Here is an 18,243-nt window from a genome sequence, read left to right as displayed (position 1 = left end):
TCTTTTGAAAAGATTATTTATAACTGTGTAACTCTTCACAATATGCTTAGTCACGTGTACATTCATAGCAATCATTCATATAGCAAAGAGTTGAATTTTTTGGACCTAGAAGAAGTGATCATCACCTCTCACACACAGAAAGAGCCTGTACAGTCCTTACTTCACCTGACCCCGAGAATCCCAAATCCTTTCTATTAAGCTCCCAAAGACAGAAAGAAAGATTGATAGTTCTACAGTGTTTTGTGTGTGTACTCATTAAAGAACTTCCATGGCACCAGGACTTCCTTTTTCCCTTAAGAAACTTTCACTTCCAGTGAAAAAAAATGAGTAAGAAGTGATTTTGAAGCCTGGTCTCCAAAGCAGAGCTAAAAAAAAAACCTAGGAAGAAAGTGTATCCAAAATCATTTGTGATGTTATTTATGAGCACTAGGCTTGATATCCATAAAACCACAGCATTTCTCCAAGCACATGATCTTCTAGGCAAGAAAAATACCAGGAACATGCATCTGTTCCATGCATACCAGGAACAAATTCCACAAGCAAAACGCTAGTTAAAGGAGACATGATTATCAACTTTTAAGGCAAAATACAACATCTGAATAACTGGAAAAGTAATAAAATACTGAAGAAAACTCAATTAAAAGAATTAATAACCTGAGCCCAACGAACCAAAAAAAAGGGGGGGGGGGGGGAATTAAGCAGAACTCATCTCATCAAGTCATCTTTGACTTGAACACTGGAGCTCAAAAAAAAAAAAAGCCTCTTTACCAGTCTACGTGCTTTTTCCTACTTCACCCACCCACCTACGTCACTGCAATTTTTCTATCTTTGCTTAATGTAAGGATGCATTAAAAATCAACTAACATTAACACAGACTGGTAACATTTCAAGCTCTTTAGTCATATGTGCCCCTCAAATAATTCAAGGACAACTCCCATCCCATTGCTATTGGCACAAAGATTGCCAGCTGATCCTGATCCCTATCTGTGCTAGGAACCAAGCCAGCAGAGATTGCCAGTTTGCCCTATATTCCCAGACAGCAACCTAATGGCATTTAAAGTTTCATAAAAAAAGTCTCTTGAACCATTCCCTCAGGTCTGCACACTATGTGATCTACTTCCTATAGCTTGTGACCTTGTAAAGATTCTGATCTTTTTATATTAGAAAGGTCAAGAAGACTAGTCACCTCCAAAATAGAATACTGGTAACACTATTTAGCTGGAAACCACAACCAGAAAATATGCGCTCTTTCAATATGGAACTAGACTGCCGCTTTTGTTCAGCGTTATTAATTCTCTACCCTAGAGAGGACGGTGTTCCTAATATCAAACTCACCATCATGCTTTAATTCTAGCTCTAGAAAGTTTAGACACCTAGAAAGATTTTTATTAAAAAATATACATAAGGATGAGAAATAAAGTCAGATTTAAAATGATGATGTCTGTGAAAAATCCATGAGACATTAAAGACATTAAAAATGCAGGCTCTTACCAGCATCATTAGCATCATCCAGTTTCGGAATGCCCTTGATTTTACTGTGTTTCACCGATGAACATTTTTTGTTCAGCTGAGTTTGTGCCTTAAACTTGACCCAATTCAAAATACTCTCTATGATACCACAGTTAGAGGCCTATAAGCAACAGATTAGAATTGTGGATGAGAAAAGTAAAGCTTCACACAGCAGATCCTTGTATCTGAGTTTTAAGTCACTGACCTAACATTGTTTCTCAAAGCCCTCTAAATTTAAAAAACTGCAACATATAAAAGGTCAAGGAATTAACACATACCTTACTGTCTAGCATTTTATGCACACAAAACCAAAACACAACACTCACACAGCTTCTTTTCCACCCCTTATATAATTGATGGAAGGAGGAAAAGAGGACTGAGACCTAATAAGAGGTTGTCTTATGTTGTGTGGTTGATGTGCTGAGATATTTTAGGTACTAAGCACCTACTTCCTGGACTTTGACAGCAAAAAATAACCTTATGGGATATTTATGACCATTTAAAGTTTCTTTGGAAATGACTGAAAATGGCTGAAAGACAACTGAAACCGTTTAAGAATAAGGCTCTATATCAACCACTTGAGGAAGTAGTAACATTTTAAGAAACACATCTGCAGCAAAAATAGCATATAGCATATTTTCTAAAGTAAAACTTCTTTAGGTTTGGTTTCACATCAAAAGAAAATACAGGTGGAGCAAAATACTGTGAGCTTTGGCTTCTCATTATGCCCCATAATACAGCACTCATTGGTTAGAGATTCTGCTGCACATTTAACACTTCTGGAGATCAGTGTTCACTTCTGGGAATATTAGAAACACAGTAAATCAAACCTACTGATAGAAATACAACATATATAACAAAATCTGAAGAATGAATACAAGATTGTGTTGTGTTATTTTTTCCTGTAAGTTCTATAAGAATGTCACCAGTAACACAGAATTAGAAGAATAAAACACTATACAATAAGTTAAGTTTTGATGCCAAGAGTATTAGCAGTGGCAACATTCTCCTTACTACTGGAGTTCTATTTATGCTACTGGCACTAAATAGGACTTAGTATAATGAGTTCTGACTAACAGAATTCTCCTTTTCTTTCCTTGTATAAAAACGTAGTATAGGAAAAACCTGTACCATGTATTTCTACTAATACATTCATTTAGAGTAGCAATTCTTAGCCCATCTACAGCCAAAATTTCAAAACTTGTTGCCTGAGAATAATGATCAGTTTGAATACTACAGCCACAATTTTGCATTTCCTTGATTACTGGAAAAATAAGTAAATGGGACATGTTCCTTCCCTCTCTTTTCACTTCAGTGAAACAGACTAAGACTGATATCAAAGAATAAGCTAGACAATATTCTCAACTTCATAAAAATATTTTAACACAAGAAATTAGTCAAGGCCTACGTTTAGGTTTTAAGAGTCAAATTCATTTCACCAATATAAATACCAGAATCTCCAACAAATGAGCTGATCAGGAGAAGCTCGCTTTTAAATCCAGGGCAACAGCCAAAACACAGTCATTGCTTCCATTATTAAGGCCAGAGGATGTACAGAAGTTCCTCCACCCCATTTTCATAGGATGCTAATGTCACCAGAGTACCATAATGCACTAATTAATCTTCTGCTACAGAAGATACACACACTCGATCCAGCATGTCAATTCCTGCTTCACAGAAAAAAAGAAATATGCTTTACTTACTGCTTTAAAAAATTTCTCAGATAGCTGGCACTTGGACCCAAAACTTTTAGGCTGCAATGTCATGTTTTCCTTTGTCTGGGAATCAAATGATGGATTTTCAATCAAGCAATTAACAAAAACCCATATATGATTCTTCACCTGTTGAAAACATAGAAATCAATTTACTCAACAAAATTACCACATTCAACTTCTTCAATATTTTTGTATAAAGTTACTTGCCTGAAATGGTTTCACTGAAACTCCAGCTTTATTCTTCTTTTTCACCACTTCTATCAGTTTGCCCACAACCTGATCCACCACGTAATCAACATGCCTACCACCCTTAATGAGGGAAGAGGGGGAAAAAAAAAAAAAAAAAAAAGAACAAACACATTGAATTTCCTAATAGCTTTCAGCCATATTAACAAAGTTCCTGTAGTCATACTTAAATTTGGAAATCCATGCACATTAAATTGCAGCATAACAAATGAAAATTTGTTTTAAAGTTTCTCTTTCATGTCATTCAGTCTTCATACAAGTGAGGATGACAGATATTACACAGAACAGAAGAAGCAGGAGACCTTTCATTCACTGTACAGTGGTGGACTTCAAATGTAGCTGCTTACAGCTTGTAACAGGATACAAAACCTTAAGAGTATGGCAGATCTCTGTAGCACTGGGATGGTACCTGCAACACCACATGGCTGTCAAGAGGTATCTTTTTAACAGGCACATAAATAACCTTGGACTAAAAATATCACACATTCATTCACCAAATTAAACTTTCCCCATTTGGTTCAAAAAAAAAACGTTCAAGAGCTCACCCTTGGATATACAGCATCCATGCCTATTCCTTCCCAAAAGTCATCTCACCTTTTCTTAGATGTATTTACAGAACTGTCTGAATAAATGCTATTAGCATTCTTTGCTAGCCTGGGGCATAGGCAGGGCAATCAGCGAGCAAACTGCAAATAGCCAACCACAAGATCCAGAAAACTCTAAAAGAACAGAGCAAGATAACCTTAAGGAGATGAGCAGTTCTCTTTAAAACTCACCAGAAGCTAAACCTGCTCCAAATTCATACCTGATGTAGCAACAAGAGATACATACAGAGCATGCAGTTAACCATAAGCTGGCAAACCGAGCCCTTAGAAGACCACAGGGCAATAACTTGTAGCTACATAATCATGTTGCCACCTGTGTTGCAGCAAACAAGAGCAGTCAGCTGGACTCCCTTACACTCACTGCCCAAATGCAGAAGAAAAAAAAAAAAAGGCTTAAAAGCCATTTCTTGCATCATCACAGTGCAAAAGAAAAAGAAAAAGGAAAAAAAAAAAGGAAAAAATACATAGGATTTTCTTCCTTCATTGCACCATAACAGCTGAAAGTGTTTTCACTTTGTGCCTACCACAATTCTTCTCTTTACCCTAGAAAAAAGGGGGACTCTGAGTACTGGTTATCCTTGCTTAGGGCCTTTCCAACTAGATATTTCAAGTGAAGCCATTATCGCAAGAAAACTTTTGGCAGAGGCAATGTATTCACCTCCCAACTACAATCCCTAGCACAACAGATCCTGAGGAAGAAATACTACTTCCAAAGTTTAAGTACATAAGTAAGTCAGAAAAGTTACCTTTTTGAAGCCATTTATAACTCATGCTTTGCAATACAGCAGGGTGATGAAAATACAGATTATTTTCAGTGTTTAAATAGTGGTTTTACTATTGATGAAATTCAGTCTAAATAGGGAAGCACTAAGCATTTCAACACCTTCAGAAGGTGCCCCAAAGCTTTATCACCTTCTCTAGCTATAGTTCCCTTTGGACTTAAACTTTAAACCAGCTACAAAAAAAACCCCAAACATACTGCTAGAATACAAGTAATTTTGAGATTAAATTGCTTGGAAAATAAAGGCATTTCACATAAGCTTTCGGGGAAAAAAGGTCTATTATAGATCTATTACATCCTAACAACGACTAGTGATTTACTTGTGTAAAAGAAACCTAACAATTATGGGGTATATTCTACAATCCAGAAGTAATCTGAATCAGAAGCACTGGTAAAAACTAAAACTGCACAAACTTGTATCATAAATAAAACATTCCAGATTAGGAAGAACAACTAGTATTTGAAGGTATGTATCCTGTAGTCTTTAATTCTACGGAACAATGACTACTGAAATTGCCTAAACCAATGGTGATAAATATGTTTAAATATTTACAAGTCCAAGGTGACACAACTTCCCTTACAGGTAAAATAGTGGGCTTTCTTTGAAAAGATGTCAAAAACATGAACAGTCCTGAAGTGCTGGATATCTGAAAGCTGTTTACGTTTTTGATTATTCAAATGCCTTCCTTTAAATTTATAGACAAAAAGGTACAAATAATAATAAAATATTAAATTCTAGTGGCTGTTACAGAAAGTTCATAATGCTTTGACTGAAATCTATTATCTTGTAACAAAGAATGGAATGATGCAGGCATATCCTATGTAATTAAAACATACCTAACTCAACACTCAATATTTTACACAGAAGATCTCCTTTGCTTAATATCAATTAGTGCCTTACAAAAATACAGACTAAATAATGGTTCCTCTTCAGACCAATTTGCATTAGAACAGACAAAATAATGAAAACACGTCTAAGGAGACATTCATCATGAGGTAACAAACAAAAAAACCCTCCTTCTTTAAAGCTGTTTTAAAAACAGCACTGAGGAGAAAAAAAGCTTTTGATGGGTATAAGGAAGTATAGGATAGATAAGAAATAAGAAATGGAAAACAGCAAAACCAAGAAAAAACAGAGGAAAAGAAAGAACAACCAGCAAGCAACAACCAAAATTTAGGATTCTACATTTTAAGGCGGAGTATGCATCTGAAAAGACTGAAGAAGATGTAGAGTGGTTGAATTGATGGGAGATAGTAGCTGTGTTCTCAACTTCATGTAGAAAGTAGAGATGAAAATAAAAAGAGAGGAGGTAAAAAAATGGCTTAAGATGGTAAATATTATTAGTCATAACAAAACCAGTACTTGTGCTTCAAAGAAACCATTTATGGTTTCCGTCAGTTTCTAGAGTCACCTACTAAACAGCAACACAAACCACTAGTGTGTTTTAGAAGCACCATACATACAAGTATTTTTTCATGGCATTTCTTCTTAAACAAACCACTCAAAAAACCAAAAAACACCAAAATTAAATAACAACAGTTTTTATTCACATATGGATGACAGTTTCAGCATAGGGAGAGTTCAAGTGAAAGCTGATACATCAACATCCTGCCACTTTAAATAAAAATAAATCCATTTCCAAACTGTAAAGAAAAGCTACTACTGGAAAATATCAAATTACGTGTTTCAAAAACATTCCACATTTGAATGGCAATTTTAAAATGCATTACTTTTACTCATCACATTACTGAAAACTTATGCTTAGGAAAATATCTCAGTATATTTTTGTATTTACAACTTGAGCAATTTTTTTTACAATTTTAGTACTTAAAATATTTTGCTAAAACTAACATCTGACATATCAAAAAAATAGCTACTTACCAGTAATTCTTGTTCTTAGAAGATATTAGTTATTATAACAGTTCCCCATTCCTGTGTCCATTCTTAGTGTGTAGCAATGAGTGAGGGATGTTCAGAGCTCAAAGTTGGGAACCTTTCAACCATCTCACCAGTAGGTGGCACATTTACCCACTATAGAAGCATAACAGCCTATAACTGCCCCAACTGTCAGTACATTTTTAATACAAGACAGAAAAAGAAAAATACCCTCTAAATCTAGAGGGCTGTCAATGATTATTATGACTACTGTACTATGAGAAAGAGCACTACAACTGCATAACCTTCTTTTCCCAGAAGGTAACCATTATGATTGAATCCCAGTCTTGCAAACTTCAGGATGCAAAGACATCTAATGAAATGGTAACAACTAAAATCTTAAAAATGAAGCTTAGACTGGCTCCTGTATACATGCTATTCACATCGTCATCAATAGCCAACAGCCTCAATTAATTCTGAGGTAATCCATATTTAAATTCTATGGACAGATAAATGGTTCATATGGCAAACAAATTCAGAAGCTAATTATAAATTTGAAGTTTATTAGCTATACAAATAAAATCCTATTTTCTTTTGCATTTGTTTTCTATTATATTTATTTTACTAGAATAAATCTGAAAACATCAAGCTCTGGAATGGTCCTGAATTTCTTGCTGAGCTCCAGCAAATTTTAACAGGTTGGGATGCTCCTTCCACCCAAGTCTACTATCTGACACTGCATCTGTATTAGCTGAGCATTTCTGCTAAAATGATTAGTAGTATCACAGTTAGCAGTGCTGCCATACTAAAAATATCATTAGATTGCTATGTTAATAACTGAGGTTTCTAATACAATTTCTACTACAGCTACTATTTGGAATTCAGAACTTGAGAAGACCATGTTTAATCAGTTTATATACAAGTCTCACTAAAGGTTATCTGCACAACCATAATAGCTACAAACATTCTTTCAAATGCTGCCCCAGAGCCTGAAGTTGAATTCCATGGTGGTCTACTATGGCAAAATTGTGAATAAATGGGGACCTGACCAAGGTAACAAATTTACAAGAACAAAACAAGGGAGTTGTGCCTCAAGATACTGCCTGACCTTCTACGCACCCCTCAAAAAAAAAAAAAAAACAACCCCGTCAACCTAAAAAAAACTTGTTTGGAATTTAAAGCAAGTTTAAAAAAGGTGGAAGGGAAGTTACGACTGGGTGAAATTTATCCAGAAACAGAAATGAAAAGCTTTCAGCAAACAGCGATAAATAACCAAAAAACAGCTGAAATGAGCTCCTCACCTGTTAGCAGATAAGGGGACAGGCAGTTGACGCAGTTAGTTACTAGCCATTATGTCTCATCAGTGGGTAGTTGCACATCAATTGCTGGTGAGGTGGTTCACCGGCCCCGAACATTCCACATCCAGTCACACACATAAGGCATGGATCGGGAGAGTGGGAAAAACTAGAAATTACAACACTTACCTTTGAAGAATACACAGTACTTTTTCTATGAATTTTCTTAAAGAAAATATGATAACAATGTACGTGTAACTGCATGATGGGTGAAAATTGATCCAAAAGAGTCAAATTCAAAATCTTTTGCGTAAGTGTATGCAATATACTTAACTTAGGAGTCAATAAGTATTCATTTTTTTCAAACAGATTTTCTTAACCTGATATCAAACATTATTAAGTTTCTCTACATTGCCAGCTTCTTCATAAAGGTATTGTATACATCTTTATGGTCATGCTATTTTTCTTCTTTATGTTGCATAAAGAGGCCTGAATTAAAACTAAGTTTTAATCTTTCAACTACCAGATACATTTGTTATCCCTAGTTTTGACAAGTATCAGATAAGCATTTAAATAAAATGCACACTTAGAAAGTAAATATTCTACAATGAAATAAACTATCCTCCTTACCACTGAACGCTGGTTCAGTTACGCTGAAAGTGACACTGGAAGAAGTTATGTAGTAAAAATTATATACCACCAAAACACTGGCTACACATCATCTACCACCGAGATGAACACTGATATTTCTGGGCACCTGCCTAGACTAGGGACCCCACTTAGTGTAACCACTGGTGCTTATGAACCATTTGTGCTACCATTAGAATTTTCTTCTGTTTGACTCTTTTAGAAGAGATCTGAGCATGGAGGGGTTTTTAAGTGTCTGATTAGAAATTCTTATCTTTCTCATCTTTTGGGAAGCTCATGGTTAAGATTCCCTAAAAACAGCTTCATCAATGACTAGAATTACTTGACTGTTGTTATATCACTCATCCGGTGCAATTTGTGAAGAGGACAAATGACAAAGACTTTCTTTCACCATGGTGGATCCCAGATTCCTAAACTTGGGCCATGCCAAACAGGCATAAATGAGAGTTACACTAGTTGATTTCAGGTGATTGCCTTGGTGCCTGACCACCCCAGCAATTTGAGAAGCACAAAGATTGTACTCTAGTATGCTGAGCATATTGCTGCTTTATCATAGCTGAAGATTTGCTGTGATGTAATTTCACTACTACTATAGTTGCTAGTAAGTACAGAGAACACCTAGATCCCCTTATATAGAAACACAAGTAAAAGAAAATTAATCTCAACATTTCAGGCCAGTTTTATACATCATAAAGCAATAAATGGAAAGCCATTTTTCAAGAACACCAGAAGCCATTTTTGCCCTCCAAAACTTGCTACTACTAGCTTTAAAGGAGTTTGTACATTTTTTTACCTTAATTTCAGAATTATTTTATTACAATGTGTTAAAAAGGAAGGAATAAAATAGTGCCATTCATTTTACATTTAATCAATACCATGTATGCTCACATAAGACACCAGTATCACTGATAATGATTACTAGTGTTTTAAAAACTAGTGCATATTCAGAAATACTGCTATGAATGTATTTTGATTGCATCCAATTGCTCTGCTAGATCCTCTCATGCAAAGGATTATCTCACCTATTTATTTTTAGTAACCCAGATTTATTTTTTTATCAAATATCTGACTGGGCATAACCTTAGCACACATTTTTATCATTTACTTTTTTTTATCATTTAATATAACTACTCACCTTTGTGGTAGCTATACTATTTACAAAGCTGATCTGCTGAAACCCTTTTTCACTTAAAGTGAGGCACACATCCCATCGTTCATTCACAACTTCATGAATAACTTTCAGTGCAACTCCAGTTTCATCCAGCTTGTCTTTTACGTAAAGATCTACGTAACTGCGAAACCCATTTACCTATGGGTAATACAGATAACAATTACTATTCTTCACATCAAACACTCAGTACACTTAAAATATTTTAAATGAGGCTCTTACAGGTAATTTCTTCCCATTCAACATGACTTTGACTCCTTTGCACGACCCAGCCAAATCATATGCTCTTCTTGTCATGAGGGCCACAATATCCTTATCAAGTTTTTCCATTTTAAATTTAGATAGATCTGGCTGGAATGTAATGCATGTGTAGTCATCACCATCGAAATGCTTAATTTTGGGTTCAGAGGTCTTCATCATATTGTTCATCCAAGTCTTTGGAAACAAAACATTTTAGATGTTAGTTTACAATACATGTTATCCTCCTCCTTTGTTCCATTTTCCAGCTATGCTAGGATTGCCACAGCTACACAACAAAAAGCTCACAGACTTCTTCCAGAAGTTTCCTCTGGTAAAACACTATGCATAAAATTAATTGCTTTACCAAGATTTGCACAAGCATCAGTGACAGCAGATTTGTGGTTTCTGTAAATACGCAGGTATCATTACATCGATGGACATGATTCTAATGCAAATAGAGCCCACCACAGAACTGATTAAATTAGATACAAGTGAGCTAGCTAAACAGTCCTTATTGCCCATCAGTTTAATGCTTTCAATCTACTACACACTACTATAGAGAGGCTTATTAGTCCCTGTGCAGAGACTCAGCAGTCTCTGAGATAGCATCTTTGTGGCTGTGCAGTGTACCAAAGCATGCTTCTTGAGAAACCAACTTGCTCAGACTTGACTCAGGAGTCTTGGTATTGTTCCCTGTTTAAGAATACGGGCACATTTATAAGACCAAGCAGAACGCCTACTCACAGCATATATCAAAGTTCAATTGTATTAAATTTTCACAATTTTTGAAAAATATTGGAAAACGTAGCACTTGAGCTAAGTCTTAAAGCACGTCATTTTCAAAAAGTACACTCAAACAAATATTAATTTGCTTTTTGGCAGTCAGCAGAAAATACTACATCTTTAAAGACACAGGTAAAACCATTGAAATATATTGTTTGTGTAGTGACATGACAGCATAACCAGAAATGAATTACTTGTCCAGAAAAAAAGAGAAGGAAGCCACCAACTGGGAAAGACTCCAAAGCCAAGGAACTTTGGTATCTAATACTCTACCAAAGTTCTTCAAACCTTTTAGAAAGGTGGCCATCTCAAAGCTATATACAGTAGATCAGATTACATCCAATCCTTGGTCTGGGCGCTAGCAATGATAACAATGAGCAATGAGTTGAAATGCAGAGGGGGCGGAATTTGCACTGAAGTCCAGCTAGGCTAATGAAATTCATGACATAAACACTGAAAAATCTTTTTCTTAACACTATACAAAATTATCTAGATAATTGTTTCCATGTTTGCACAGCTAAGTAGAAAGATTTTTTGACAAATTATATAACAGCAATTACAAAATGTTTCAATTAAAGATATTCCTTTTCACATGCACATGAGTATAGTTTTAAGAGAAATTTGTTTTTCGTTTTTAGCCACCTAACACTCCCAAGAAAAATATTACTTGAAAAATATTACTTAACAAAAAAAAAATTCTAATACACATAAGTACCAATTTTACTGACTCAGCTAACCTAGCCTGCAAACTCTACACATCCATTTGAATGTTAAATGATTCATTTCATGAAATATAGAAAAATTGTTAAATTTTAAATTTATAATTACAGCAAAGGAAAAAAGTTGAGATCATTTCCATACCTGCTTAAAGCTGTGTTTGTATTCCTTGCAAGCAGTTTCAACTGTAAACTTTGTACTAAATATGTTACAAAGTTTTGCACCATAGCCATTGCGCCCACCTGAAAAAACAACATATAGTAAGTTTTTTTACAGCAGAACCATATTTATGATATACAGAGAGCATGCCAATAAAATAAAATGTTCCTATATAAGACAAAAGTTGGACCACATGTCAACAGCTGTCAAAGGATGCCAGAGACGGAGTTTCACACTACCTCCAATCTGGTGCAAATGCTTCTGCCTCAAAATGAGCAGTTTGCTCCTCCCCCCAAGGCCAGGATGCTCCCATTGCTTCCCTTATCTTGATCTACCAGTTGCTTGCTGAAAGGCAAGTGACCTCAACACCCTGATCCAGCTGAAAACTAGGTCATGATTAGATCCAAATCACTCTGCAACCACACATCATAACACGTGCAAAATATATGGGGTAGGGTAGCACAGAACTAACTTTCATTCATGATCTAAATTAGGGTTACTTTACATTTAGGATAATAAATAATACCCTAATTTATTAAATTTATTTTTTCTCTTCATTTCAATAGCATAAATATTTAAACGCTTGCATACGCTGTAATTAAAATATGACAATATGTTGTTTGTTACTGATGAGTACCGACATTAAAGATGTAAATGTAAAGTTCTCTGTAAACATTGGTATTAAAAAAGAAAAAGTAAGATTTTTTTCTTTAAGTCATTTTACTCTAACAAAGAGCTACAGTAATGGTGACTAAGTACTCATCTGTTATGAAACAGAATAGAAAAAGTAAGAAGAGAAAGCATACTGAAGAGCAAACAATGGCTTAACTGAATAAAACAAAGCATGTTAAATAGTCTTGCCTGTAACTTTTTTCTCATCATCATCATAGTTGCTGGATGTTAGCAGCTGCCCAAAGATTAAAGCAGGTACATATACTTTTTCTACTTTGTGTTCCACAACTGGTATACCCTTTCCATTATTCCATATGCTGATAATGTTTGATTCCCTACAAAATAGTGAAGACATTAAGCCAATTAATGTAATCTTGAAAACAGACTCCTGCATATATTTTACCTGTTTAAATAACTACATAAAATACAATAAAAGACCATATTCTTACCACGTTTATTCACAGCTCTATGCATTTTAATTAAAAAACCACTTCTTTGTGCTTATTAGGTGTCTTAGAAGGAGCATAATTGCCCATACATGACAGTATTTCGTATCATAAAAATAACCCCCAAAAATCTGTTTGAGCTTTCACTATCAACATGATCTGCAACAGAATCCTGAAGTTTAGTGACAGAATTATACATAAGTTAGAGATGTAGCTTTTTAGATTTCATTGAAGTCCACCCAGACACAGCCAAGTCATCATCTGTTTAAAACTGTTATTTCCCAGTTACGATAAACACTGTAACTTATTTTATGCATCAATGCCAAAATACATCAACATCTGGCATCATTAATACTTGTAGCTCTCACACAGAATTTTCATTTTGGAGTATTAGAGAGTTCAAAATCATGACAGGTCAGGCAGATTTACACTACCATTTCCCTCCCACTCCATGATAAAAGCAATTTGGTCTACAGAAACTGATAATGCACTGAAAACTTGCAGAAAAATGACTTCTCAGCATATTTATCCTGAAGATTAGGTGTGAAAATTAGGTGTCCAAAACATTTATTATACAGTTAAATGTCACTGAAAAGGTACTCCTAAAGGAACTCAATCAACATCTATTTAACTACGGTACTTCTCATTAGGAAATACCTTCAAGTATTCCATTCTTAAAAACAGTGGTGATGACACATTTGCAATCTGCAGTGTGATATAGCTGACTAATTCAAACATAACCTTTTCCTAATGCTAAAGGAGTTAATATAGAAGGTCTAGAGGTGCAAAATTATGTTACAAAACCTCAAGGTTGGTATTTATGATTTATGAGTAACCTGGCTGGTTATACTTATGTACTGCCAAGCTTTCATCTTATGAATTTTATGATCTTCTGGTTTTAAGTTTCATTCAATCAAACATTAATGAGTGGTTTAGGAAAGCAAATTATTATAAATTCAGAATGGTAGTACTTACTGTTAACCACTTTTAATTCACCTTTTCATCTTAAAATATGAAGCTAATGGAAATACTTCCAAAAATATTATTTTGTTTTTAAAAAATCCAATCTCGTTTAGTAAAATCATTTGTACAAATCTGAACTACAATAGCACTGGCAGGGAAAGTAAATGAAAACATGCTTTTACTTACGGATCAATGGATATTTTAATACAAGTCATATTCTTGTCCCTCTGCTTATTGTCAGCAGCATTTACTATGAAACAAAGTAGCACAAATCATCATTTTGTAGGAGCAATAATTAATTACTTGATCTATAAAACTGATTGTCTACATATTCCACCACAAGTTACAATGGTCCAGGTATTTCTTCATCTGGTATCTCTTTGTATATTCTGTATCTTATTACTGAAGTCTATAAATATGACCAAGTATCTGCAAGAAGATATTTTTCAACTTTCTTGTAATTACTGGCTCTATTTCTAGCAGTTAGACTATCTCAGAAATAAATATAGAAGTGTATTTTGTGAGCCTGTTCTCATAACTGTTCTTAACATACTAAGCACTTCATTCTTCTATTGCTGTACTTGTCTGGATATTTATTACACATATTACACCATGTATGTTAAAAACCCTAGAAAATTATATGCATCACCAGATCATTTTACCTTTTGCCACTGAAACCCAATCCTGAAAAAGTCACATCCATTAAGGAGTGTTTTGACTGCAGCAGAAGTTATCTCTAAAGAGCCTATGAGACTTATAACTAACAGTTTTAAGTTAGTTCCTAAACAGTTTACACAGATTAGGATCAAAAGAAGAATAACTGGAAATTAACATTTGATCAGAATTTAATTAAACTGCACTCCAATGTATATTAACTACAAACAACAGAAATCAGAAACGTGACTATGGCCATTAACCACGAAAACACATTACAATCATTTTCAGCATTTGTCTTATCACCCATGAAATAGATCAAAATAAAACCCCCAAACACCAAAGGACAATATCTTAACAGATTATAAGGATCTCAGTATAAGATCAGATAGTTCAAGGTGCTTTTGCTAAAATCATTAAGTGCAGTTTCATTCAAAAGTATGCACAGCTACTACGTCAAATTTTTGTAATGTTATTACACTGACCCCTAGCTCTCAAACCACACTCTGTGGAGCACTTATCAGTGCTACATAACAAAGAAATAAGCCACAGAGTACTACAATAATGATACGATAATAATCTTCCTTTTGAATGGGACAAGATGGAAGTGGACACCCTTCCATGAAAAGCCTGTAAATTTCATCTATGAGGCATCATTCAAAAAAGAAGTGATGAAAGATTTTCATTCCCATATTTCTCAAATTAAGTAATGAGTAAAAAAAAAAAAAAAAAAAATCGTTCTTTTCCACCTGGCAAAGATAGTCTTTATTGCCTCTAAGACAGCAACGCTGTAAAGCATAGGTTTAGAGGTGGGGAGAAGTTCTGAATCCAATGAAGGTCATGACAAAATTTCCATTGACCTCAGTAGACCATAATTTAGTTTACGATGTAATCTCGCCAATCCTTACAACGTAACTTCATAAAAACCGATTGGCCCAAGATTTCATGTAAACTAACCCCAAATATCAGTTCAGCAGACAGCACACTATTCAGATGTTGCACATCTCTACTGCTGGTTAGTCTTCAATGTGTGCCTGTCACCAAGACAGTATCATAAACTTGTAAGTCACAGTGACTCAGGGACTTAGGACAGAATTTTCTAAAAATCATTTGTTTGTGCCTCAGTCACCATGCTTTTAAATGGCAGTATGATACTTATCCATTTTAAAACTGTCTGAAATCTAGAAATGATCCATGTAAGAATCACTATCACCACCACTATCATTCTATACAGAAGGAGGTAGTTTTAATGATTCATGAAATGATGATCTAAGTTAACACTTAGACAACTTTCAGTTGTCTTTTCAGAAGAATAATCTTCTTTCAAATGTTACTTAAAACTGTGGCCCTAATCAACTTTGCAGATTAAAAATCTTGTAACAATATTGATCATAGAATGATCTGGTTTGGACATTCAGTAACAAATATTTACACTTTCTTACAAGTTCAACTGAAAACTCTTCCCTCTTTAAACTGTTCTATAGTGCTGGAATGCACTAACATTTTCATGCACTGCAGTTTAGTGGGACTCTAAGTCTGTGATTTAAACTTAGATACAAATTAAGGTGCTTTGAGAGCACTTTTGAGAAAAGTGTGTACTCCATAATGCTAAAGCAATATTATTGTTAAAAATACTTACCAAGGATTTCATCAAAGATCTTGTACAAGCCTGGAACAAAGGTAACTTCTCTGCAATTCATTCCTACATCTTCATCATAAACCCACATTAACTACACGTAAACAAAATAAAATAAAAATATTTACTGTCTTGGTAAACCAGTCTATGATTCTAAGATCTATTTACTTCAGGAACTTTACTCTTCCAATCTGATTGCTGCTGTCATATGAGACAAAAGCAGAAGCAGAAGTTTGGCAAAAATTACAATTGTACCCACAAAGACTTCCATAATGAAAATCCATTATTTTCTGCTTGGTGGGGAACTCCAACAGTATAGGCAGTGAAGTTCGAAGCAATTTGCAACTGCACAAAAACAGCTGAAAAAAGTGCCAGCAGGAGGCTTAAATTCTCTGTTTTACCTAAACTGACAGACCAAAGCTTTTTTGGACCTACAGCAAATGCTACTTACAAATGTATATATATTTGTGTGCATATAGGCACATTTGTAAACACACACATATACACACATAACTCTGTGTTTACACACATAGGTGTGTGTTCATGTTTTGACTGAACTTCAATGTTTCTGAGCATGTTTTTTCAGGTGAACCAAGCACTGCTTTAGAAAGTGTTCTCTTGACCCCTTCCTGCACATGCATACATAAACACGACCACAGTTTTTAGCATGATAATTCAGAATACTCAGAAAAGTAGAGATGTGCCTATTTATTAACCAGAATAGTAATTTCCTCATTAAAACAACAAAAACTATTAAGACTGTAAATTTAGCAACGCTTACCTGAGTTAACGGTTCAACTGACCCAATGTAGGTATCTGGACGGAGGAGGATGTGCTCAAGCTGAGTCTTTTTCTGATAAACTCTCTCAACAGACATCTTCTTTGAAGTGTCATTTTTATTAATGCTTTCCGAGTCTTCCTTTTTTGAAGCATTGATCTGATTATCAAATAATGTCTAAAAAAAAAAGACACCAACAATCAACCTCATTCATTCAATCTGTCACTCTCAAGATACAAACAAAACCTGACAGAGATTTAAATTACAATCAAAACTTGTCATGCAATTTAAATGTTAAGTTTTCAGATGTTTTACGATCAAGTTATCCTCTCAACAGAAAAAATTCAACAGATTATATGACAGTATCTTAACAAACTGTAACATTCAAACTTCAGTGATTTACTAAGCAAGATAAACCAAATAAGGAAATAACAGTATATTACAAAAGACACCCACTTCCTCAGGTTAAGTATTTATAAAATCCATTTTGTGCTTAAGCATTTGAATCCAAACCACTGAATACCGTTCTGAATAGTAACAGTAAAACTACTCTTCTACATCTTAGTTCAGACAATTCATTCAGTGGAACTTAAGAAACACTGTAATGCCTCTCCTATGGCTTCTCAATTGCTATAATTTACATTCTTCATTTAACTGAAGTAATTAAACCTGATACAATCCCAGTTTAGAATGCTTTATGATGAAATAAGCCAAGGACTGTTAAAAAAGAGAATCACATAGGTTAATGTCAGAATTCAAAGAGAATTCAAGCCTAATGTGGCTGGAGATGATGAAAAATGCCTCAACTGGAAGAACAAGCAGTGTTACAGAAAACTAATCCACTTTTAGGGGGAGGATACAGGGATTTGGTGCACCTTTCAGCCAATTTCCCCCCTCCTTCCCATTGAACTAAAACCACACAAAAGGAAAAGTTAAAATCTCTCAAAGCAACCAAATGTAGGAAAGACAGTAAGAACGTATCTACCAAGAGACTAGGTATGACATTTTACAGCATACATTCTTACCTGTAAATTGGAATTATCTTAAAAATACCCATAAACATAACTTGAACTCATGTGATTTATTTGCCTGGCTAGCAGACAAAACAGAAAAAAATTCTGTCACCACCTGAAACAGCCTCCTTCTCTTACAGGGGGTTTACCAACTTTGAAGCAGGTGTTACAGGACCAGTAAAAACCATCAACAGACAAATAATGAGGACAAAAGCCACTTGCCACTCAGGTAAATATTTTACTCCCATTTAGCTGTTCCCAGTAAATCTCTGTATAAAGTAAATACAGGCTAAACTCCAACCCTGGATTAACCAGTCACCATGTAAATTGCTCAGCTAG

General features: G+C 34.8%; 1 protein-coding gene across 2 annotated transcripts in view; it reads right to left on the bottom strand.

Annotated features, from left to right (window-relative positions):
- TOP2B (DNA topoisomerase II beta) overlaps positions 1-18,243 on the bottom strand; it is a 65,188-nt gene that overhangs the window by 32,703 nt on the left and 14,242 nt on the right. For both annotated transcript variants that reach the window (XM_050915927.1, XM_050915928.1), the window contains exons 2-11: positions 16,895-17,068; positions 16,117-16,207; positions 14,010-14,073; positions 12,604-12,749; positions 11,728-11,825; positions 10,066-10,278; positions 9,811-9,984; positions 3,432-3,533; positions 3,213-3,350; positions 1,492-1,630 (exon numbers count right to left, since the gene is read on the bottom strand). In XM_050915927.1, coding sequence (XP_050771884.1) covers positions 1,492-1,630; positions 3,213-3,350; positions 3,432-3,533; positions 9,811-9,984; positions 10,066-10,278; positions 11,728-11,825; positions 12,604-12,749; positions 14,010-14,073; positions 16,117-16,207; positions 16,895-17,068 — 1,339 coding nt within the window. The remainder of the gene's footprint in view (positions 1-1,491; positions 1,631-3,212; positions 3,351-3,431; positions 3,534-9,810; positions 9,985-10,065; positions 10,279-11,727; positions 11,826-12,603; positions 12,750-14,009; positions 14,074-16,116; positions 16,208-16,894; positions 17,069-18,243) is intronic.

Source organism: Gymnogyps californianus, chromosome 2 (genome assembly GCF_018139145.2).
Source record: "Gymnogyps californianus isolate 813 chromosome 2, ASM1813914v2, whole genome shotgun sequence".
Classification (NCBI taxonomy): Eukaryota; Metazoa; Chordata; class Aves; order Accipitriformes; family Cathartidae; genus Gymnogyps; species Gymnogyps californianus.
The sequence above is the reverse complement of the archived record's forward strand: the minus strand, read 5'-3'. Positions and strand labels throughout refer to the sequence as shown.